Source organism: Hydra vulgaris, chromosome 02 (genome assembly GCF_038396675.1).
Source record: "Hydra vulgaris chromosome 02, alternate assembly HydraT2T_AEP".
In the NCBI taxonomy this organism is placed as follows: domain Eukaryota; kingdom Metazoa; phylum Cnidaria; class Hydrozoa; order Anthoathecata; family Hydridae; genus Hydra; species Hydra vulgaris.
In genome coordinates this window covers 41,031,156-41,057,500 of record NC_088921.1, presented here as the reverse complement: position 1 = coordinate 41,057,500, position 26,345 = coordinate 41,031,156, and the positions used below count along the sequence as shown (strand labels likewise).

At 28.3% G+C, this 26,345-nt stretch overlaps 1 protein-coding gene and 1 long non-coding RNA gene across 2 annotated transcripts; one reads left to right on the top strand and one right to left on the bottom strand.

Moving 5' to 3' along the window:
• The first annotated feature begins 54 nt into the window (after window positions 1–54).
• LOC136076948 (uncharacterized) lies at window positions 55–19,976 on the top strand. Its single transcript, XR_010636711.1, has 3 exons — window positions 55–251; window positions 19,324–19,474; window positions 19,637–19,976. It is a non-coding gene; the product is annotated as an uncharacterized LOC136076948 (long non-coding RNA).
• A 1,550-nt stretch (window positions 19,977–21,526) lies between these two features.
• On the bottom strand, window positions 21,527–25,915 carry LOC100213276 (chymotrypsinogen B). Its single transcript, XM_065790936.1, has 8 exons — window positions 25,834–25,915; window positions 25,636–25,746; window positions 25,058–25,168; window positions 24,904–24,966; window positions 24,535–24,736; window positions 24,191–24,411; window positions 21,850–21,965; window positions 21,527–21,764 (listed from the first exon to the last, which is right to left on the bottom strand). Exons 1-8 carry the CDS (start codon window positions 25,889–25,891, stop codon window positions 21,543–21,545), a joined length of 1,104 nt encoding a protein of 367 aa, XP_065647008.1. The 5' UTR covers window positions 25,892–25,915; the 3' UTR covers window positions 21,527–21,542.
• Between the last annotated feature and the right edge of the window lie 430 nt (window positions 25,916–26,345).

Sequence of the window (26,345 nt, the reverse complement as noted above, 5' to 3'; positions counted from 1 at the left end):
TGTATTTTACAGAAAACCATAAACAAAGACATAAACAGTAAAAATCATTAAAAATTGTGTTCCATAAATTACACTTCAACAATGTTTTTGAATTCCAAAACAAAATGTCTACAGAGAGCCTTAGTACCGGCTTTTTAATTTAAGTTGGAATCATTAGCGTATTGAATAAGTTAACACAAAAAGTACGAATGCAAATTTATGTACAACAGGAGCCAAAATGCTATTAGAAGAAAAAAAAAATTTTTTTTTCCGTAAGTTTTTGTTTACATTTGACGTAATATATATAAACTACATTTTTTTTTTTGCAAATACAAACAAGGCTTCTAAAAGAAGATCAAGTGATCTTATCGTCAGAAGCCATACAGAACAGAGTACGTAAAGTATTATAAAAACGCCTTTTTACGATAAGAGAACGTAAAAAATTAACATAAAAATATTAAAATAGCACTGAGATAAATAGAAACAAATTGGCAACAAAATATATAAAATGTATAAAACAAAGATTGAACAAACATTTCAAAATTATTATATATCATAAGACAAATTAAAAATATTGTAAGATATTTTCAATAGAGAGAATAAGATCTTTTAATTTAATTTTAAAAACAGAATAAGTTAGGGGTAAGCCAAAGTAAGGCAAAATAATATTGTTCCAGAGATGAGCTGCACGACAAGTGATACAGAATTGATTGAATTTTGTTCGACAGAGTGGTTCATTTAAATAGTTATTATTCCTCATGTTAAACTTGCTTAAGGGTTTCAAAATAAAAAGGTCTTTAAAAATTAAAGGAGATAAATCATACTTCCACATATAAACAAATTATAAATTTTTATATACGTTTAGTTTATAAATATCGAGGATTTTCATTTGATTGAAAAATATTGAGGAATTTGAGAACCGATCCGCAAAATTAATTACACGTATCGCATGTTTCTGACGGCGATGGAGACATTGTAACTTGCTTTGATCAGTACTACCCCAGGCAATAATTCCATAACTTATATAACTAAGAATAAAAGAATAATAAAGTTTAGTTAAATTATTTTTATCTAAATGATACGCGCCTTATATAGAACTTCAATACCTTTTGAAACTTTCGAGCAGACATAGTTAATATGATGTTTCCATGTGATGTTCTCGTCAATGAAAACCCCCAGGTATTTAGATACAGAATCTCTTTTTATTTCATTATGGTCAATAAAAATTTTTGGTAAATTTTGGGGTAGAGAACGCTTTTTGGAGAGCGGGTGGAAAAAAATCCATTTTGTTTTGTTTACATTTAATGTTAATTTGTTACTTTTAAACCATTTAGATATGTTTTGAAGTTCTTTGTTCATAACGGAGAATAGTAGGTAGATGTCACTGTTAGAGAGAAATAAGTTTGTGTCATCAGCAAACATAATACTTAGAAGATTTGATGCTTTATGCAAGTCGTTGATATATATTAAGAACAAAAGAGGGCCTAAGATGGAACCTTGCGGAACACCGCAGGAAACATTTAAAAACTGTGAATGATTAAGTTCATTACAAGATACAAATTGTTTTCTGTTGGATAAATAACTTTGAAACCATTTACTAACTCTTTCATTTATTCCGTAATAATTAAGTTTATAAAGCAAAATATCATGATCCACAGTATCAAATGCTTTTGAAAGATCGATAAAAATTCCTAATGTAAATTGAGATTTTTCAAAAGAATTGGAAATCTCACGTACCAACTGAATAATTGCATGCTCGGTTGAGTTATTCTTCTTAAAGCCAAACTGATTGTTGTATAATAAATTATTTAAACTAAAATAATTAAATACTCTATTGAACATGATTCTTTCTAGTATTTTTGAAAATATAGATAAGATAGAGATAAGAGGCCGGTAATTACTAATGTCAGATTTGTCACCACCTTTAAATAGTGGAATAACTTTAGCAATTTTCAATTGATCAGGAAAGATTCCTTGTTCGATTGATGATTTAAATACTTTAAAAAAATATATTTTAATTGTTCAAAGCAATCTAAAATTATGTTACCATTGATTTCGTTCGGTCCAACTGCTTTATTTTTTTTAGAGTTTTAAAGGCTTTTTCGAACTCATCAAATAGTAACTCTTTAGATAACTCATCCGAGTGAATGCAATTATCCATCGGTACTAGAAAATCTTTAAATGATGCTTCAGTGTTAGAAATTAATTTAGATAGTTTAGGGCCAATTTCAACAAAGAATTTGTTAAATTCGTGAGCTATTGTTTGAGAACTTAAACTTGTTGAAAAAATTCTTGTGGAGAATTCTCTTAACTTTGTTGGAAAGATTGTTTTATCATCATAAAGATCTTTAATATTATTAAAGATCATCAAATATAAGTTATGCTAGCAGGAAGCACTAATTGTACATTTTATTATTTAAAATGCTATCAATTATTTACCGAAAAAGGATAAAGTAATCTGACGCTAATAATAAAAGGTGATCTGGCCCATCATCAAAGCTAGATTGGCCCATCATCAAAGCTAGACCTCAACATCAAAGCTAGACCTCAACATCAAAGCTAGACCTCAACATCAAAGCTAGACCTCAACATCAAAGCTAGACCTCAACATCAAAGCTAGACCTCAGCATCAAGCTAGACCATCATCAAAGCATAGATCTGGCCCATCATCAAAGCTAGACCTCAACATCAAAGCTAGATTGCCCAGTAGAAAAAACATCAGTAATAATCCTATTTGTGACAGTATTACTGTTAAATTTTCTGGTAATAGTGAGGATTTCTTTATAATTATTACAGTCAGTGATAATTATTAAAAAAACAATATTTGCCGCAAAAAACCGTAAAAAAAATAGGTCCTCAAATTTTGATTTGGGCGGTGCACAGTGGGCCAGAATTTTTTTTCCGTGGCCAAAAGTTCCAAAAGTTTCAAATTTTCTAAACTTTTATTTTATTTTATTATTGAAACATAAGTGCTTTACCCTACTCAAAAATATATCCGTTTAATTACTAGAGATGAAGAAGCTTGCTAGAACCATTCATAATGGCTTTAAAATTGTCAAGTTTTCGCAAACTTTTTTTTTTTCAAAAATATTTATCCTCAAAATCTACATAACTTTTTTCAATTAAAAAAGCTTTGGACTATTTTTATTTTAAATAAACATATAAACTTAGTGCTTATAAAAGTATATGTTTTAGTTATATATTTGCATTTAATTTATTCATAAGATGTCTTAGAATTGTTGGTATTTTAAAGGTGTTTTTCTATTTCCTCATCTTCCTTTTTCTAAATGCCACTCGAAGATTGTTTGATTTTCTGATTTTTGCATTTACAAAACGGCAGTTATTGTTCAAAAAAATAACCTGCTGCGACCATGTATTCTTTATGATATATTTTTTAGTTCAAAATCGACGACTTTTTTTGCTTTTATAGAAAGACCAGTTTAAAGTTAAGACATTTGTTTAAGGAGTATAGTTTTTTTTTTTTAACTTTATTTAACACATCGAACCGTTATTGTTTAAATAAACTTTTTTGTTATCATTTTAATGTTTTCAAAAAGGAAAAAAAAAAGAAAATCATTTCACTATAAATACATAAAAGCCAAAATATTTAAGTATTCGATTCCAACCAAATGCCGCTCTCTTGAAATTGGAATTTATGATATTTAGGAAGTAAAAAGGTTGTTTAATACTATTAAATAAAATCAGCTGCGACTAGCTATAATTTAAACATAAAATCGATTTTGAAAATTTAAGATTTTAGACTAATTTAATTCTTATTTTACAATGCATTGTGACGTGAAAAAATTTATTTGTTTGGAAATTTGAAGTTTATACGATATTATATGATTATATGAAGACTAATTAGTTGATAATTGCAGTGATTTGGTTAAAAAATTGTAACGTTAAAAACTTAAAAAAGTCTTCAGCATAAAAAATTAACGTAGACATAAGAAAATTGAAGACACTTGCAATGTAAATGTTAAAAAATAGTTAAACTATTAGTCACTAACATCCTGCATATAGATTTTTAGTAAACTACACTAACTTTATTTTATACTGCTAGTATTAAATAAATATTTAAAACTGAGAATTTATTTTTTATAGCTCAAGGTTAAAAGTTTATTCCTATTTTACAAATAAGTGCACAAAATAATTTTGTTCAAATCAAAAGGTAAAAATAATATAAACAAAATTTTAATCAGTAAATTCAAAGTCAGCATAATAATAAAATGGCGAATCAGTGTTTTCATTTTCAGATGATCCGATAATGTCATTGTGGTCATTTAAATTTCTTATTTCATTTATGTTTATTGGTTTTAGTTTCTTATTTTTATCATCAAAATCATCATCCTCATCAAACTCATTATATTCTTTATCTGCATATATATCATCATTTGTATTTTCCTTTTCAGTTACTTGAAAAAGAAGATTAACTGCGTCTCCTTCTAGGTTCATTTTTTTATGTTTACATTTTGATCTTGCATAGTTTAGAGATGAAAGAATTGGGTCACTCGAAAGCATTAAATAATTGAATTGGTCCGCCATTGTAGCTTTTCGATCAAATTTACGAGTGTGTTGTAACAACATTTGCGACGAAAAAAGAAAGTGTTATCCTGATGGTATTTATATAGCTGAAAATGGAATGAAAGGCGAAGTTCCACTGAAAAATTTGTTACACCATACTGTTCATCGAATGTTGCAACTAACCACTGTTAAAAATAAAATATCTCAACTTGATTCCCTTGAATCCTTTATATGAATGACTTTGTATTGCAAATGGGACTTCGACGGTGCAAGTAGCAAAAAGCAGTATAAACAAAGATTTTCCGTCCAAAAAAACAACAATGATGAGTGTAATGATTTAATGTCTGATCAAAGTTTGTTTTCTACTTACCTAGTGCGACTTAAGTTATCGTATGATGTTATGACAATTTGGGAAAATCAAGTGCCTTCTTTAACGCGATTCTGCCGCCCATTAAGAATTCAGTATATTGCTGAAAAACTTTTTATAGCACAGTTTTATAGCACGGTGTTTCGATGGGGCTCATACAGAATACCCGGTAGACTAACCCATATGAGCCCCAGATAAAAACCACTGTCAAAGTTAAGCAGGATCCCGGAGGGCATCCCAAATGGGTCCTAGTTATAGACCCAAACCGTACCTGTATCAATGTTGGCTGGGTAACGTTTTAGTATTATGAAGTCATAAAATAGCTAATTTTTTTTATAAAAAACTTGCTTTATATAAGTATAGTGTTTCTGTAGTAATGAGAAAGTATGGTCAAAATATCAATTCAGTTTTGAACATTTTGTGATATGCTGAGATGAGAATTATTAGGTGGCTAAATAAAAAGTAGGAACTTGGAATATGGGCAGTACATAAACATAGCTACATAAAATTGTTTGTTATTATTCATTAATAACATTGTTTTGAACTAAATTATAAAAAACTTCTATAAAATGCTATAAAAATGGTTTGCGCAAAGTCTAAGTCTTGTGGAAACAAAAGATGCAGGATTACTTTGTTAAGCTTCCAAAGAAATAACGAACAAAATGCAACTGTATGCAGGGCCGTAGCCAGCTTGAGCGGGCCCGGTGAAAGAAGTCGCTCCGGGCCCCTCACCTAAAACTAACTATATTATAATTTTTACTTTATTCATTTTTAAATTTATTCATATATAAATATAAAATACATAGATTTTAATTTAAAATAACTTTTTGAACTTTTTTGTTTGCGAATTCTTCAATGACGGTGTCAAAATTAAGGTCTTTAGCCAATTCACATTCAATACCGAGTCTTACTAGGTCATTAAATCAATTTTGTCTCATTGTGGATCTATTTTTATTTTTTATTCGTGAGAGGCAATTAAATGATCTTTCTGCCTCAGCATCGGTAACTGGAAGGCAACAGAATATGCGTAACATTATAGTTAAATTTGGAAACAACTTGTCGATTTCTAATTTACGAATTTCGTTTAGTAAATTCAATGGCGTTAAATTTATAGCAATAAAACTAGCTGTGTAGATGGACTTCAAATGCAAAATTTCATCAACTAGATTGTTATTGATATCCTTCTCATATTTTTCTTGTAAGATTTTTGCCTTTCTGACAACATCCATTTCTTCGAGTTTGTTGAATATCCATAAGACGTCAAAAGTATCACAAATTTTTTGAATTGCTTCAAATCTAGTTGAAATTTATCGAATAATGCTACCAATAATCATATAAAATACACTTTTTCTAAATTTCTGCTCAGGAGTTTCAGTCGAAGTTTCATCGTTAAAATTTTCAAAATATTTCTTATTGTGTTTCCGATTGTGACTTTCCTTGAAGGTAGAAACTAAATCACAATTTTCAGCTTCATTTAAAATCAAATCACATGAATCTCTGATCTTTTCTAAATCTTTCAAAAGACTTAATGTTTAGCAATTCAGTCGAGACTGTGATTTTACGATTTTGAAAATCAAATTGACATTATTTAATTTTGTCAAAATTTTGAGCCAAATATTTGATAGCTTCGTAGCCTCGAAAGATTTCAGGTAGTTTTTGATTCCTTCAAGTTCTGCACGAGTTTCTGCGGATAAATTTGCAAAATTTATTAGCATAAATTCAATTGATATGATGACTTCAGGTGTTTTCAACGTAATTGGTTTTACACTTTCAATTCTTGCTGACCATCGTGTCTTTGACATTGAATGAAGTGACATTCCAGTGTAAAATTTCAAAATTTTCTATCGTTGAAGACTAGAATTAAATATATTGTAAATTTTTTGAATTATGCCAAAGAATTTAAAAGCCTTTTTACACGGTTCTGCAGCATGAACTTCACACAGATTAAGCATGACATCCACATGAAGAAAAATTGCTAAGGGATTTTTTTCTAAGATTCGCTCTCGCACTCCTTTCGGTCTACCACTCATGTTTGATCCACCATCAAATCTTTGGCCTCTACAGTCATTCAAATCAATTTGATGTCCTATTAGGGTGTCCAAAATCATAACTGTAATTGCCTCCCCTGTTTTTAAATTACAATAAACATCAGGTGTTTCATCGGCCATTAAGGCGTAGTAATTAGCCTTATATATCTCTTCTAAATTTTTTTTAACCACAAATGTTCCACAAAGAGCAAGAAATTCGTTTTAAATTTGAGGAGACAAGTAGTTCACTTGCAATTTCTTTTTTGTCACTTTGAGACTCTTTCACTTTTTCTAGATTTTTGAGCAAAGAATCATAGTTACTGATCAGCTTTTATTCCTAAAATTTCCATCATTAGTATCACCAATTAAGTGGCTTTCTCCTCGAAAATTTCTTTGAGCTAGAAACAAAACTACGGTTGGAAAACGTTTCAATAGACTTTTACAGATTTGTGATTCTTCTTGAACTTGGTGATTAATAGAGTTAACAATAGGATTGTTACTTAGATTTAATAAAGATAGATTTCGAATTTTCCATTGTCAACTAACAATTTTTATAATTATTAAATTTTTCATGTTCTGGAATTCTTCGATACAATTGATGATATCCTTTGTCAATAGTTCATCCTTATTCTTTTGCCATTATTGAGCGTTGATTGTCCGGTAGGTCACAAAAAATTCGGCAAGGATAACAAAACAAGGATTGCATAATTTTGCTCTACACCAGCCAATCTCAAAAAATTGAAATTTTCAATTTCATAATTACGATTGTTTCCAACCTTTTCGATCTCTGGCAAATCTAAGGAATTTGAATTTTCTTCAATTGGTTTTTCTCAATTGGTTTTTCTCGTTCATTCTACTCTAGATCTACAAATTCATCTAACGTTTGACTGGTTATATCATCCAATCGTCTTGTTTTAGATGGATTTTCCACGGAAGAATCAAGTTGATGTTGAACAGTTGTGAAAAAAGACTTTCCAAAGTTCTTTTTCCTTTTTCTGATTCTTGTTGCTTTAATTTTGCTTGTTTTTGTTTCTGAGCTCCGTATTTATGCTGATAATTCATCCTCAAAATTTTAAATTAATTGATTATTTCGTTGAAATATAAATATATAAATAAAATGGCATCAAAATTAAGCTTAAAACTTACCTAATAAAATTAAAAAAATCATCAAATAATTATATTTCTAAAAAAAATGATTTCTCCAAATTTTTTTAGATTTTTAATGCCGAAACAAAATTATTTTTAAAGGTCCGAAACAAAATAGTTTTTAAGGGGCCCGTAACAAAATTGTTTTTAAGTTGCCCGAAAAAAAAACTGTCACTAAGGGGCCCGAAATAATAAAAAGTTATGAGATATGTTGATTTACTGATTATAATTTTTATCTTTCCTATATTATTCATTAAACCCGGACCCCCCCCCCCCAAAGGCCCGTGCCCGGTGAATTTGTATCGTCTGTCACCCCCTGTCTACAGCCCTGACTGTATAAGTGATTTGATGTTTGATGATTGTATGATGCAACCGTAGGAGTGGTCTAGGTTGATTAATGAAGGAGGAGTTACCATTAAATGGTTTATGAGTCTAGCGCTAACCCTTTATAGCGCTAGAAAGTGTACTGAACTTCGTAAAGTGTAGCTATTCTGCTGGTTGTGAAACTTAACGCTGTTTGTATATCAATCAAATTTAAAGTGTTCAGATTAGTTTGACTGAGCAAAGTGCGAAAACACTGATTCTGTTGCTGACGACGATGTTTATGATAATGGTACTGATGATAATGACAAATAAGAAGTAGACTTATTAAAAGACTTGTTATACGATAAATCAAATACTATTAGTAAATTTTTAACTCTTATGCTTATAAACAATTTAAAAGCTTTTTTGTAAAAAATCAGGTTGTAAAATATTATTTTACTGTCTAAATCGACTATAAATCGATAAAGTTGATATCTTTTACACGATAACAACACGTTAATACGATACCTTCGTTTAATACTTGGAGAAAAAATTTTTTTTGTCTTCAAAGAATTTAAAATTTAAAAATCCAAAGAAATTTTGGAAAAAAATACCATTTTTTGTGTTTACTAAGTAAAAAATTTTTTTTACTTAGTAAACACAAAAAATCGAAAAAAATTTGATAGATTGTTTTGATGGTTTTTCAAAGCTGGATAAGTCAAAAACTGCGGGTCTTTGAATTGAGAAATTTTTATTTCTCAATTCAAAGACCCAAAATTTTTAAGTCTCAACAACCTAAAACGCTCATTTACACTTAAATTTTTTAGACCTCACGACAGCACCACAAAAGTTAACTTTAAATCATTTTTTTATATTATGGCCCGCAGTCTATATGATTTTGTCCGTATTTTTGATAAGGAGAAGCTCCGTTACTTTAAATTACGGACTTTAACCGTATATTTTAGTATACTTTAGTATAGTCTCTAATTTGCAGAGCACCATGTTTCTTTTATACGAGGAGAAATTATACACGAATATAATTTCAAGTTAGAGGTTTTAATATATTTATGTTTGTTTTACTAGAACTAAAGTGCTGTATGTTTTTAAAGAGGTGCATTCGCAAAAAATTCTCTTTAATTTAGATTAAGGATGTTGTTATAAATAGATATAGATATTTATTAAAGATGTAAAAAAGGGTAATGTGCGGCCGTGGCGCAGTGGCAAGAGCGCTTGCATTAGAAGCAAGAGATCCAGGTTCGAAACGAACACTGGACATATATTCGCGTCACGGTAAGGAAGGAGATGTGAACCTCCTAGTTAAATGCACCTCCGCTGTGCTCTGCGACAAGACCGTAAGGTCCTCTTAGGACACCTAAATAACATAATAAAATAAAAATTAAAAAAAAAGTGTTGCAGAATAGTGGCGTAAAATAATTTTCTTTTTTCGCTTGTTGCACTTTCGTGTTGTTGACTCGCTCAAAGTGGAGACTTTTTAGTATAAAGAAATGGAATATTTATTGACTTTACTACATACATCGACTATCGTATAGTCTTCTGCAACAAGGGAGTGCCGCTACTTCGACTGAGGGTTTGGCATGGGACAGTAATCTTTTTTCTTTTATTATTTTAATTAATCATCTTGTTCAAAAAGCCTCTACAAAATAAAATTATTTTACGCCACTCTTCTGCAAAATTACCTAAAGAAGTACCTAGGTACTTCTTAAAATTAGTTTCTTATATTATATAGGATTTATATGGTATAAAAACCTTTTCTTATGTATTGAACTTTTCAAAGTTCATATTATTAAGTGTTACGTTTTTATAGTATATAAAAGAAACGCTAAACAATATGAGCTTTAAAAAATTCAATTCATAAGAAAAGGATCTTATAACATTGTAAATAACAATGTGTCCACACTGCTGGAGAAACTGAAAAAAGGCTGTTTTTAAAACACATACTGGAAAAACTCAAAAACTCATACTTTAAGCAACATGCCAGCAATATGATGGAAAAACTGAAATTTTTTTTTTAATTGCTGTTTAGAAGCTTAAATTGTGTTTAGCTATTGATTTTTAAGGTTATTTTATCTTATGCTGCTTATTTAGGTGAGCAGTGTGATGTCATACTGAAATAGCCTGCTGCCGGGGGCTTCATAAACTGACAAATAACCTGACTTGCTGCAGGCTGCTGCTACATCGACTGAGGGTTTGGCATGAGGCAGCTATCTTATCATTCATTATTCTTTGTTTTTTTCTTCTTTTTTAAAAAAAAGTCGTATCAATTTAGATAAGCAAAAAAAGTGAGCAAATGCTTACATTTAATGCTTATGTTTAAATTATTCAGTGTTCAGTTTTTATGACCATGTAAAGCTTGTAGCCCCCTTAAATTGAGAGGGGAGGGGAAATTCTTTGCATGGTTATAAAAACTGAACACTGCATAGTTTAAACATAAAATTTGAAATATGTCAATGAATACATAACTAGTTTATATTTGTGAAAAAAATAAATAGTTCAGTTCATTGCCCTCGCGTTTAGGGTAGAGGGCTATGATTTTAGGGTTTCATGTTCCCATTCTCCTATCACGATAATTTTATTTTTGTGATAAATCTTTTTGTCATATATGAACGTAAAATAATTTGGAATATTCTTTTTGTTTAAAAGTTGGTTATTTCAGACGTTTAATAACCTTTCTACGCCACTATATATATATATATATATATATATATATATATATATATATATATATATATATTATATATATATATATATATATATATATATATATATATATATATATATATATATATATACTACATTCTTCTAAAAATCACTTACTGCTGCTCTGCGTAGGGGTTATGATGCTCTTAAGTGAGCTAAACTCGTTTTTGTGGGCCTTGGTACGTGGCCTCAATATGGCAATTAGCCGGAGTAGGATAAGCCACATGACGAATAAACGCATGGAAAAAAGGTATATATTAAATAAAATAGTATTTTTGATGTATTTTTATAATTACTTTTTTGTAGTGCAGTCTTTTTTAAAAACCTCTGATAATTATTATTCTCGTTATCTGATCTATATTTAAATTATTTAAAATTGTGGTTTTTGACAAATTTACCAGTAGAATAAAAATTTTGATGTTAATAATTGTTAAATTATTATTTAACTATTTATTTATATTTACATATATTTTATATTAATTTGATTAACTTTGATTGTAACTTTTAAAATGAAATACTACTGTTGAAAGTTTTTCTCAGGTTGATGCTTTGGTTTCGGTTTCAACCCAACCTTGAATTTTAAATATACCAACATTTGAATCTTCCAGTGCTAGGCTAGACAATTGGATAGATGTTTTCAAAGTTCCCTGGAAAAGCTGCCAGCTGAAATCATGGATTTACTCCACAAAAATGCTCCTCTTTTGCCACGAAAAATACGAAAGTAAAATGATGAGGGTCATTTGTGATGATATACTTTTATACTTGTTTATAAAAAATCTATAAAAATCAATAGCTGTTTCATATTACCTGCAATGTACTCTCTCAATTTATCTACTTTTAACCTACTCTTTCTTCTAAATCACTTTATCCTGATTATCTGCAACTGTAAGCTCAACATACAATTTTAAATATTTTCAACATCACCTTCTTTTCTTTTTTTTTACTGTAAATAATGATTTACTAATCTGATCTAATTATTATGTAGATCACTGCTCTTTTATAGAGGTTTTAAGTTAAATTTATTTTTAATTCAGTTTTTTTTTTAAACCACTCTTTCGAGCAGGTTGACATGAAATAAAAACCGTTGAAAACGAGTTAAAAACCGCATCTTTTTTCTTTTTTTGACAATTTTTCTAAATATTTAAAACCTTCAAAAAATGGGGGTTCCTAAACTTTATGTGGCTGTATCTTATGAGTCTTGTATCATTTTCTATATTAATGTTTAATAAGATATATTCATTTAGTGATAAAACAACGTTTTTTTTTCTTCTATTTTGAATTAAATTTAGAAAAATTAATACTTAGAGCCTGTTGTAATAAATTCTAATGGTAATAACCCAGCCAACATTGACAGACGGGTACCGAATGGTTTTTGTCTGGGCTTACGGGAACGGTATTTTAACGGGTAAGTGTTTTGGTTTCCGGACGGGCCCCATATGGTTAAATAAATAAGCTAATTTGCTTGATTGGGTTTTATCTGGTTTTTATCAGGGCCGAAAAATCTTGGGATTTGACGGGTTTCCCATAAGGTTCCCAAAAGGTTTAAACTGATATGTTAAAAAATCACAACAAAACCTACTCGATGGTTGCCATTTATAATTAGTATTGTGCGTGAAATAAATTTAAAAATTTAACTTTTATGCATTATATTTTTTGTATTCATTATATTTACATTGTAATTAAAGAGAAAATTTTTTTCGATTTTGTTTTTACTGTGAAACTCCATTAAAAAGACGTTGTTTTAAAATTTCATTTATTACCATTATTAAAGAATTTGTTTATATTTTTTAAAAATAAATTTACAAAGTTCAACATATATGTTTAACATATATACCATTAACTATTAAACATAAAGTAACTATTCCATTGAGACTGTTTGCATTTTTAAAATGATCAAAATATAAAGTTGTGTTTCTGCTAGTGATGGCAATAACTGCTTTGAGTTTAATCAAAACTTTGGTTTTGTCAGAAACATTTAAAAAGAGCAAACAGACAAATTTTGTGATTGATAGGTTATATTTAGGGAATTTAATATTAACAATAATATCATAATATACATATTATGTATAAGTTATATATTATATATATATATATATATAAGTTATTTATGTATAATTATATATTATTATAAATAATATCAATAATATATTATATGTAATATATTATATATAAAATAGTTATTACATATAAAATATTTTTATATGTAATAACTATTACATATAATAATTATTTGGTGAAGTAAAAAGATAAAATGGGCAAAAAAGCTGTTTCAGACAAGGCAAATTGTAGGTCTGCTAAAAGATAAAACAAAAAGCCAAAGAGAAATAGTTCAAATGTCCAATGTTTTGCTTAAATGTGTACAAACAACATCGAAAAACCACAAGCTACATAATGATGTCTAAGATTTACCAAGGCTTGGTAGGCCTTTAAAGCTAATTTCAAAAGACCAAAGTTATCTCTATCAAAAGTTTAGACAAGATCCTAAAATTTCTTACCGCGAACTTGCTGAAGGGTTCACAAATATGCCTGGTAATGTTAGTGTTAGTAAATGGACTGTACAAAGATGCCTAAATAAGTAAAGCTTAGATTGCTATATTGCTGCTCGAAAACCACTTTTGCGTGCCTCAGATTGCCTAAAAAGATTAAAGTGGTGTAGAGAAAGACTTCACTGGTCTGTAGAAGACTAGGCCAAAGTTATTTTCAGCGATAAATCCAATTTTGAGGTGATAAATTGCAAGAAAAGATTAATCATCAAGAGGCTGGCTGGTGAAAAATTCAAAAAGTATTTTTGTGTACCAAGGATACAAGGCGGAGGAAGATCAGTTGGAATATGAGGATGCTTCTCCCATATAGGAACAGGATCGTAAAACATTTATAACGGCAGAATTAACCAGTACAACTATAAAGAGATCCTCAAAAGTAAACTTTTGCCAACAATCAGAGCTTTTTATGGGAGGCAACAATGCATATATATATATATATATATATATATATATATATATATATATATATATATATATATATATATATATATATATATATATATATATATATATATATATATATATATATATATATATATATATATATATATATACAGGGTGTCAACCAGGAATAAATTTGATTCAGCGTTTTGAAGAAATTGGGAGTTTGTCAAAATATTTCCTAATCTCACAACTCCCTCCTCCCCCACCTCCTTCCAACCCCAGCTGAGATTAAAATGTGTTTGTGGGGTTTTTTTATTTTCTTTTTTTCTTTTCTACTCCAAATAATGTAACATTTATCTAAGATGAATATGAAATCAACACAAATATAAATTGGCTTCACAATGACACGGCAAATTAAACTTTGATTATTAAGAATTATATATTTTTATATTATTTTAATCAGTATATATTAATTATTATTAAGAATTATATATTTGATTTTATTTTAACCCTAATGTATCATTGCTGCTTTCATTTTAAGAGTATTCTTATAAATATATATTTCTTTTTCATTGGTGGGCAGTCATGTACATGCATTTCTTTTAATACAAGCGAGCAGTAAAGTAAAAGAATCTATTTTATTTGTTAAATAAATTTCTAGTACCTGTTTGTTATAATCATAAAACATTTTTTGTACTTAACTTATATTTCAGCAGCGTTTAAAAAAAAAAAAAGTAGATAGGTAAAAAAAGATTTTAGTCGATGTCGATAAGCAAATAAAGATAATAGTTGATGTGTTCATCTAATTCAGTTGATACTAACTACCAAACAAAAAAAGAAAAACAATAACTTAAAGACTTACTGTAATACTCGCATTCAGGGCCGGCTGGTGGCATGTGCCAAGTGTGCAATGCACACAGGCGGCAATTTTCTAGGGGCGGCAATATTTAAGACCAACGTTAAATGAAAATTTGCCAAAAAAATTTTTTGTTCTGATAAAAATTATTATTATATATATATGTAAAAAATTACATCGATATTTCAATATTTAATTTTTGTAAACAATTTACTTATAAAAATCGCTCTGAAGAAAGTTCCGGGACTCTTTTTTGCTTATTCAGCATATTTTAGTACGAATAGGATTTGTTTCTTTGAATTGGCGGGTTTTCAATGTTTTTATCATAATAGCTTTTTTATTATAGTTGATCAGTCGTTTAAACATGTTAGTAGTTTTTATTTTTTTATTAGTATGTTTAACAATAATTATGAAAGTATTAAATATTGTCCAACAAGTTTTTAATTAAAAATTTTATTTAGAAGGGAGAAACTTTATCTAAGTAGAAAAAGGATAAAAAAAAAAAAGTTGTCCGGTTTTCAGTATCATCTGAAACGGCTAAAGAAACAGGAAGAACATGATAAAAACCAAACTAAACTAGATACTTTTTTAAGTTCAGAAACATTTTATAGCCCTAACAATGATTCTGATATAAAAACTTTGCCATATAAAATCAATTCAAACGAGATCAGAGTACATGAAATCGAGATGGAAGTGAAGAACTGAACCAAAACAGAGAATCCAGCAAAACTCGATTCTCGATCGAGAATCGGATAATTTAACTGGCGTGCTCCCTTTTTGTACATGGGAGGAAATTTCTGATTGGCCTCAGACTCTTACTAACCATAATATTCAAGAAATAGTTATGAATGGCCCTGTAAACCGTCAATTAAACAGTTACCTAAGAAATTATGATAATCGTTCCTTCAGCTCAAGCTTTTTTTGCCGAAAAGTTTCGAATGGTGAAAGTCATCCTAGATCATGGCTAATTTATTCAGAAAAAGTGAATAAAATATTCTGTTGTAAACTATTTAACATTACAGATACTTCCTTTGCGAGAACAGGATCTGCTGACTGAAGGCATTTATCACAAAATTTAATGAGGCATGAAGTTAGTGTTGATCATATTGAAAGCTTTGGCAATTGGATCAAGTTGAAAAGAAGACTACAAAGTTCAAAAACTGTTGATTGTTTAACGGAAAAGCAACTTTTGAATGAAATTGATTGATGGGATAATGTTTTAAAAAGGATAATTTCCATAATCATTATGATGGCATCACAAAACATAGCATTTAGAGGATCATCTGATATACTGTATGAAGAAAACAATGGAAATTTCCTAAAAATAGTTGAATTTATGGCAGAATTTGGCCCAATTATGGAATATCATGTCTCCAAAGCAGGGGAAAATCCAAACAAAACTCATTACTTAAGCAAAAATATCCAAGAAGAAATTGTTCAGTTAGTGGCTCGTCCTACTAGAGAGGAATTCCTTAAAAAAATTCGAAAAGCCAAATACTACTCCATTATTGTGGATTGCACACCAGATGCTAGTCATCATGAACAGTTAACTCTTATTATACGATATCTTGTCATAGAAAAGCATAACAATTCAGTGGTTGTCGACATCAGAGAGAGTTTCTTAAATTTTATTATTGATGATACCACAGCTTTGTAAATTTTTGAAATTTTCCTGATTTTTTTGATGTAATATATGTTAAAAGTTAAGAAACGTATTTGAACAAAATTTAATTTTACAGGTCATGAATTGGAGCAAAAAATTGTGGCTTCATTGAATGAAAATAAACTTCCACTTGAAGATATGAGAGGTCAGGCATACGACAATGGTGCAAATATGAGAGGCAAAAAGAAGGGCTTACAAAAGAAAATTTTAGATAAAAATAAACGAGTACTCTTTGTCTCTTATACAGCACATTCACTTAATCTTTTTGTTGCTGAGATTCTGTAAAAGTTGGATTGGAAATTGTGACATTTTTCGGAATTATTCAAAGCCTTTATAACTTTTTTTCCGGTTTCACAAAACATTGGAGTATTTTAGAATCGAAGTGTCCATCACTTACAGTTAAATCTTTAAGTGATACAAGATGGGAGAGTCACATCAGAGCTGTAAAAGCGATCAAGGAAAATATGCAAAAGATTTATGAAGCGTTGCGTGAAGTTGCCAAAAGTGATTGTGATGGAACCACCAAATTATCAGCTGAATCTATTGCTGCTAAAATGGATACTTTGGAATTCATATGTGGAATTGTTATTTGGCATGATGTATTGAACGAAATAAACTGCGCAAACAAAATTATTCAGTCAAGTTCATCAAATGTCAAAATTTCCAATGAAGTATTAAAATCCACTGTAGTATTTTTGGAATCCAGTTACAATCAGACTAAATTTGATGAGTATGTTACCACAGCAACAATTTTGGCAACAACTTCGGGTCTAACATTTGAGTTTACCGATCTGTCAACTGAAAGAGTCAGGAAGAAAAAAAAGTTTTTAGACGAAGTGGAAACAAACCAAGTTCCTGTTTTAGAAAAACAGGAACTTGGTTTGTTTGAACAAAAAAAATTTCTTTGATATACTTTTCAGTCGTGCCATTAAATCTATGAAGGAGCGTTTTGAAGACTTTAAAACAATCATGTCTCCTTTTCAGTTCTTATTTGAAATTCCGATTATTTCAAACATGAAAGAAGGTATATTGAGAGATAATTGTAATTTGTTGGAAGAAATTTTAACTGACAAAAACGAAAAGGATATTTCTGGTGAAGAATTGATGACTGAACTTTGTTTGTTGTCACGAAAAACAGATTAAAAAGATCCACTAGATGTTCTAACATTTATATTTACACGTGATCTTGAAGAAAAATTCCCCAATACTTGTATTGCATTGAGAATCTAACTAACAGTTCCAGTCACTGTCTGTCAAGGCGAAAGATCTTTTTCCAAACTAAAGTTGATCAAAAACTATTTACGATCAAACATCAGTCAAGATAAGCTGATCTGACTTTCGATTATTTTTATTGAGAGCAAAACAACAAAGTCATTAAATATGAGGGAGCTGAGACTTGAATTTGCTCAAATGAAAGCCAGAAGAGTGCCACTTCCAAAACAATATAAAAATTATAATTTAGGTTTCGATGTACTTTCGAATTTTCCATACTTTTATTTCAAGTTTAAAAATTCGATTATATTTTTATTTTTTATATGTATAAAAAAGTAGTGAATATTATATGAATTTAATGATAAATACCAGATTTTAATATGAGTTTAGTTTTTTTTCAATTTAGAATTTTTTCTTTAATTAGAGCGACTCTTTATTGAGATTTGAAGGAGTATTTGTATATTTTTGCTTTCATTTTTTTGTATAAATATAACACTCTTCTCACCTTTCTTAAATAGACCATTTTAGATAATATTTTAAATATAAAAGTATAAAGGTTATAAACTGCTGTTAGGGCAACTTTTGCCCGATCAACACTATGAAGATGAAAATTTCATTCATTTTAGCCGATTGTTGTTCTCTGATATTTTTAAAAGGCTAATTAAGAATTAAGGTGGCATTTGTTTTTTTTTTTGCACACATTAAGAAATACCCGCAAGAAAGAAATTTTTACATATATATATATATATATATATATATATATATATATATATATATATATATATATATATGCATATTATATATATATATATATATATATATATATGCATATATATATATATATATATATATATATATATATATATATATATATATATATATACACATATATATATATATATATATATATATATATATATATATATATATATATATATATATATATATATATATATATGTATATATATGTATATATACACATATATATATATGTATAAATACACATATATATATATATATGTATATATACACATATATATATATATGTATATATATAAGCAGACACACACATATATATATATATATGTATATATATAAGCAGAACTGTGCCTAGGGGCACAGTTCTGCTTATATATATACTATATATTTGCCATATTTGCCATCAACATAACAGATAACATCAGTTGAATATTTAAATGTAATATATCTTATTATAAATATATATTTGTATTAAAGTCATGAATACTCGTGAACTATATTATTCATTACTTTATTCCAATATAGTAAGCATATAATTTATAAAGCCTTCTTATCTTTAAATTAAAGATAAGATTATATTATTTAGAGTAATTTAGAGTCTAATGTTGTTATATCAGTCAAAAACAGTTAAAAACTGACAAGAGCGTGACACAAATGAACAATATGAGCTGCTGGTCTCTCGCTATGAAAGTCCTGCCGCAAGAACTTTTTTCGTAACTCTTATAAACAACCAAACAATATAAATTTATTTTGTAAACGCTAGTATGATTGTTTAACAGTAGCTATTCATCCTTGGTATAACCAAGAGGTTTAATAATTAAAATTCTAGTTGTTTATTTTAGTTACATTTGCTAAAGAAAATTGCTGGACGAGATCTATTAAAGACCACTGCGTTTATAACGTTGCCAGTTTTTACTTGTTCTTTAATGTCAAAAAGGAACATGGATGGCAGCGGAAATTTTGGAAATCTTCCATTCAGAAAATCATTTATAGGTAAAGTTGTTGTTGGTAATTACAATTTTGATTTCTAAATACATATTCAAACAGCTAACTATTTTACTTTACTTTTTTTGTCGTTACAAAAATAAATGAATACTTTTATTTTTATCTATTATATATATTTATTTTTATATATTATATTTATTATTATTTTAGAATCTATAATGTACAACTTTCCAAATACGTCAAAAGCCAAAACACACAGTGTTCTTGCCTCATATTTAGAACAAACCTCAGGGCGGATAGGAAGAACGAAAAAAACATCTTCAAGAACGAAGAAAATGGTGTGATTAATAAAGATCAAAAACCTAAAGGAGACAATCAGAAAACAAATGTAGATGATTATGTTGCACTAGAAAGATTTTTGATGAAGTATAAACCAGAGAACATAGTGATCCAAAATGCATTTTTATCGGTTTATTAATCTTATCAGTTATCTTTAAAGTAATCTCGATGTAAATTTAACTTTCTACTAAATGAGATTAAACTTAAAAGATATTTGATAATGAACTTTAATAAATTAATATTACCTTAACTAAATCAAAGAAACTATTAGACAAGATCTAAAAGTTTAATATACGTTTAATTACTCAACGCGGTTAATGCATGTACTGGAAAATACACGAATTTTGCGTTTTTATAATAAGGTTATGTTTCGCTGCATTTTTTTAACCCAAAAAATTTTTAGAAAAAAAAGTTTTTTTTTCTCCTAGCGCTTTAGTTTAGCTTTTGTATGATGGACCATATCTTGGTATAAAATAGTGCTGCTCTCAATGAAGATAAAACATTAAACTGAGAAAACAACTTTTTCAAACAAGTTTTAAGTTATATGTTTAATTTCTAACCAGTTGTATGTCTGCAAACATATTAAAGGTCGAAAAAAATTAGTTATTTCAAGTTTAAAATCTGTTTTTTCCATTTTATATGAAAGTTTTTATTAGTATGAGTGTGAAGAACACACAAATTGACATACGACTAGTTAGACTTTTAAAGTTAAACCTCTTAAGGTTTATTTAAAAGTCTAAGCTCAAAATTCAAACACTACTGTGATATGAGCCATCCCTATTTTATAATGCCATAAAACTATTCAACTAAAATTCCGGTCTTTAAATTATCATAGATTAATATATATTTTTTATTTGAATATACATATTTTTTATTTTTTTGTAGAAAATATATATACATATTTTCATACTTCATCGCAAAAGATATGTTAAGTTTTAAACAATATATATATAGATATTGTTTAAACTTAACATATCTTTTAAAACTTAACATATCATATTGTTTAAAAACAAATGTTGCAGCCCGGAAAAAAAATATGTTTGTTATCACCAAGAACAAACAAGACAAAAAAGTTTGAGAACTTGCATTAACGGCGTTGAGTAGACTAAATCTAAACGCTTTATAAGCGTTTATTAGACTAGATCTAAAGGTAAATTTGACTAAATCTAAGCGCTTTATATACATATAATAACCCTATAATAAACGTCTAAAATACGTTTGAATATCAACGTTATGAACGTTCGTTTTAAACATTAATCTGAATTTCATTCTAAACAGATAATCGACCAAACCTAAACCTTTGTCTAAACGTTGTTTCAACGTCTAATAAACAACTATTTAGGTGTTATAACTTTTTCTAAACTTAAGTTTATAGCAAGGAATACAGAAAAATTATCAAATGTAAACCTTTTTGAATATCTTTATTTAAAAATGTTGGTTATAATTATATTATCTGTAATAGTAGCCGAGTTTATTGTTACTCCAGTAGGACAATTAATTTAAGGTATAGATTTTCCAAAAGTGTGTTCACAGTTGTGCCTGTATTGTAAGTGTACTTGTATTGTAAGTACCTGTATTATCAGTATACTAAAGTCTTATTATTTATTCTGTTTTAGATTTCATATAGAAGTCAATGATAAAATTGCATACCTATTCAATATCACAGTTAAAATGAAAAACATCTCACAAATTTGAACTATTTAGAATAAGTAACTAGTTTAAAAGTTGGAATGTTAAAATCAAAAAGAAAAACAAAATAAATTGAATTTATGCAGTTTTATGCAGTTTGTAAATCAATCCATTCTCTAAAGTATGATGTTTTCGCAAAAACAGTGTAGGCTTCTTTTGTATTACAGCGTGCTGATCCCCAGCTCACAGATCCTTGTAAATACCACTGTCCATTCTTAGCTTGACATACAAAAGGACCTCCACTGTCGCCGTGGCAACCTCCAGTAGGATTAGATGGACCATGTCCACCACAAATCATTCTTTCATTGACCTTTTGAATAGAAATATGTTAATTTAAAAAGACCTTTTGTAAACAATGAAGTAAAAAAAAAATAAGCGTTTGTTTCTAATCTTACGTCTAGCAGAGTAAAGTTCTTGTTAAAAGAATGACACGCCTTTCTGTCGACAACCGGCAACATTGCTTGTTGAAGTTTATGATGCATTGAATCAAACGGATTTATTTTACCCCAACCTAAAAAATATATATATAGAAAAACTTTTTTTTAAACAAATTAAACGCACTTTTTCCCTTTCAGCACAGTCTTAACCTCGCTACATGAGAATTATAGAAATCATGAAAATCGCTTTTTATGTTATAAGAATTAAGCAATTACAGTTTTAATAAATTATTAATTAACAAAAAAAAAAAAAAATATTTAAATAAAATTATAGTTTAATAATGTATATATAATATGTGTATAAGTAATAGTTAAATCATAAAAATTATATAAATAGTGTTTAATCATGAAATATAAATATCATAAACGACGTATAATTCATAATTATAAAGAATAACAACAAAACAACAGTAAAACATTTTCAACAATTTTAAAAATTTTAGAATAACAACACAATTATCATGCGACGACCTGTCTTTACTGATAGAAATATGTCTTACACCTAATTCTATTATTAGTACTCTGTTTTACACCTGCAACCATAATAATACGACATTTGCATAGTTTCCTTTTTTTAATTCTAAAACTCCATTCAAATTTGATACTCCTATATTGTTCGGAAGACAAGAATGGGTTACAAGTTTTACTTTTACTAACAAGAATGAAGGACCATTGCTTGTTAGTAAAAGTAAAACTTGTAACCCATGTGATATTTTATTTGATAGTTTTTGCATTTTCTATTCTCAGAAAAAAAACATTTATTCATTTAAGATTTTTAAAATTTTATTTCTCAATTTAAAAATAAATATTTGTTAAATTTGTTAGAACTAAAAAAAATTGTTTTTTTCAAAAATATTTCGTATTTTTGTTATACGCGATATGGTTTTATTCTTATAAAGTGATATATTTTATTGTTGGTATTCTCCAAGAAAAGTCGTTGTAAACAAGTGTTGGATTAGATTAATCTTGGAGAATACTTGGTATTAAGATTTTTATTGTATTTATTCTTAAATTTTAAGTTTCGAGTACACTGGGATAGTCTTAATAGACTTATATGCATTCTATCTGATGAGATTGCTAAAAAAAAAAATACACGAGAATAAAGAAAAAAGGCCAAGCACACAAAATCTAAAAATAGTATTCATTTCTGAAAACATAAAACAATCAAAATTAGCTGGTGAGAGTAGCCACCACCTTATTTAATGAGACTTTAATTATTAAAGTTTCAATAAATAAACTAAATTTTAAACACTGCCAATTTCGTATTTAAGTAAAATATATGGTATAAAAACAAATGATTCATGCAGGCACCTGCTCACTTGTTTGGTTGATTAGCATTCAGGTAACGTGACAAGCAATCAGTGAGCTTGGAGGTTTCAATTTTCTCAATTTTTGCAATTTTTGTATTTTATAGTACCATAAAAGCATCCAAGTTTGTTTTCAAAACAGTGCGTGGTTTATCTAAGATTTCTTTTGATTAGCTGCATTAAACGCTCTAAGTTAAGCTCTGTTGATCTGCCGGACCTGGGTCCACCTTACAACTCTAAGTTGCTTTAAGAAAGCGTTAAAACCAAGACTTTTCTATCATAAAAGACACCGAACCCTAACTGATATGGCTGCATACATTTAGTGTAGCTTCGGCTGCTAAGCGGCTTGAATTAAACTCATAAAGCAGCCAGTGTCGTACTTGGTCGTTAACGTCGTTCTTTTTTTTTAATATACAGAAATTGTAATGGAGAAATTTTCATTACCCTGATATGCTGTTTCACATTCTATAAATACTCAAATCATGGAAACTTCGCTCATTACATTTTAGCAAACCCAATACTATTTAAAAGGTTTTTTTTTTAATTTCCAATTAACATTCAGGAGAGTATACGCTCCATGACTATTAATATAAATTTGCAAGTTGTTTTAAAATTTTTATAAACTTTTTTGATGCGCAAGTTATGTATGGATCAAATTTTTGACAATGGACGCCTTATCTAACTTAAAAAAATAGTTCTTATTTACATTATAATAGTGAAAATTTATATATATATATATATATATATATATATATATATATATATATATATATATATATATATATATATATAATTTTTACGCTTTAATAACAGTTTTTCCTTATAACATTTTATAGCAACAGTTATCATTTATACCAACAGGGCAAATTAGATAACGGGTTTAAATAGATACTAGGTTACAATGGTATTATAAATTCTAATAACTCATAAAATGCAACAAATAAACATGATTTTATAAATCCAAAATAACAACTAAACTACCAAAAACTTGCCTGTGATAAAACATTTAGTACCAGTAGGAATCTCATACCCTTTATCTGGAAGACATGCCGTCGCAACATATTTACCAAAAGGAACAGGACGAGATAACTTCATTAGAGCAACGTCATAATCAAGAACATTTCGCTGATACTGATTGTGAATGACAAATTTACTAACTCCTATTGCCATTTCAGTTCCTTCTGTGTCATTATCAAAATCGTGTTCACCAACTCTATAAATAAATGCATAAGTTATACATTTAAAAAAATAGAATCTAAAAAAAAAGAATGCCAGTTTTCAAAAGTTAAAAAGATAGATATTTACAGCAGCATAAAATTTAATTTTAAAAACATACATTACTTCAAAACGAGAAATAAGCACTTCTTTATCAGCTACACAATGTGCAGCAGTAAGTACCCAAAACGGACTAATAATTGTTCCTCCACAATGAGGTTCGTCCATAAATCGGATAAGAATTTGCCAAGGCCAAGCGCCTTTTGCTGCATTAACGCCATTAATAACACGCCCATTTTGCACTTTTGGTACACCACATTTACCTTTTATTTCAAAAGGTTTAATATATATATATATATATATATATATATATATATATATATATATATATATATATATATATATATATAAGCGTAAAAATAGATATTTGTGTACGAAATCAAGCTAATGATGTTTTAAAAACCAAATGATATTATTCAAAAAAGTTTACCCGCTGGTATAACTCTCCAAGTTGGCGTAGGACTTGGCGCTGGAGTGGTTGTTGTTGCCTGCACTTTAAAGAAAAAATGTATAAATAAGTTTTTATAATTTATATTTTATAATTAATTTTTTATTTTAGTTTCTAAAAATTTTTATGCTTTTACCTTTGCAAAAACCGCACGACTTTTGGCAGTTCTTTTCCATCCATGCTTTTTTTGCGCCATCTTGACATTTACTCTTTTGAATTGCACATGTAGTATCAAGGTCCTCACAAACTAAACATATTAAATTAAAAACATATTAAAAACTGTAGTAAATTAATAAGTAGTAGTAGTAGTAGTAGTAGTAGTAGTAGTAGTAGTAGTAGTAGTAGTAGTAGTAGTAGTAGTAGTAGTAGTAGTAGTAGTAGTAGTAGTAGTAGTAGTAGTAGTAGTAGTAGTAGTAGTAGTAGTAGTAGTAGTAGTAGTAGTAGTAGTAGTAGTAGTAGTAGTAGTAGTAGTAGTAGCAGCAGTAGTAGTAGTATCTCTTTAACAAATTTATCAAGCATAATTAATCAAGCAAGAAAAGTTAATGATTGGTGAATAATTTTTCTGAGTTCTTTTTTTATTCAACTTTCTGGTTTTTCATTTGGTAGTTGTAATAAATTCATAGCTTTTATACAAATATCAAGATTTAAAAATAGTACAACAGTAACTATATATCATAAAAAATCTTTATATCTTTATACAATAATTAAATATACTTGGACATAATCCACATGTTTGTCGGCAATTGATTTCCATATAGTATCTGTTTTGAGGGTCGTTGCAATAATGTTTCCAGGTCAAACATTTCCATGTACTGTCTTCACATACTAAAGTATAAGGTACTTAAAAATAAATAGTTTTTATATCTATAAGGTATAAAAAGTAATATCTATAAAACCAAACATAAAGTAAACCTTCAGATGAATCCTGGGACAAAGCAAAGTGAAGCAAAACTGAAAATAATAAAATCATTTTGAAGGAAAAAGATTAAAATTAAAATTTTATTTATATAGATATCAAATGTTTATGCAGATGTACCAATAAACAATAAAAAGAAAATAAGCGCAGATAAAAAGTGTTGACATTAATAGGACCTGAAAAAACAAAAGGCAATTTTTGATTAAGTGAGAATTGCACTTAAAGTTTTATCATCAGAGTGCAAGGTCAATTGAAATAAACATTTATAAACACTATTTATATATTTACTCTTTCATGCGTTCAACAGATATATTGGCATCAAGATGATAAGAAGAATAAAGAAAATTTTAGAATACATAAATTAAATCCAGAATCAAAAACCCTGTATTGCTAAAGAACAAGAAATGCTGAAAGAACCAACTAAAAAAACAAAAATGATAAAAACAAAATCAAGTGAAATACAGTTGAAAAACAAAACATAACAAAAACATATAACGTAGAATGAAAA

What these genes read in the sequence shown, in the direction of transcription:
- LOC100213276 (XM_065790936.1), bottom strand. Translation starts at nt 25,891, where the DNA reads ATGATTTTATTATTTTCAGTTTTGCTTCACTTTGCTTTGTCCCAGGAT. An exon ending in AACATGTGGATTATGTCCAA is followed by an intron (nt 25,169 to 25,635) that starts GTATATTTAATT and finishes TAATATGTTTAG; the next exon opens with TTTGTGAGGACCTTGATACT. An exon ending in ATTTCTCGTTTTGAAGTAAT is followed by an intron (nt 24,412 to 24,534) that starts GTATGTTTTTAA and finishes ATTTATTTATAG; the next exon opens with AGTTGGTGAACACGATTTTG.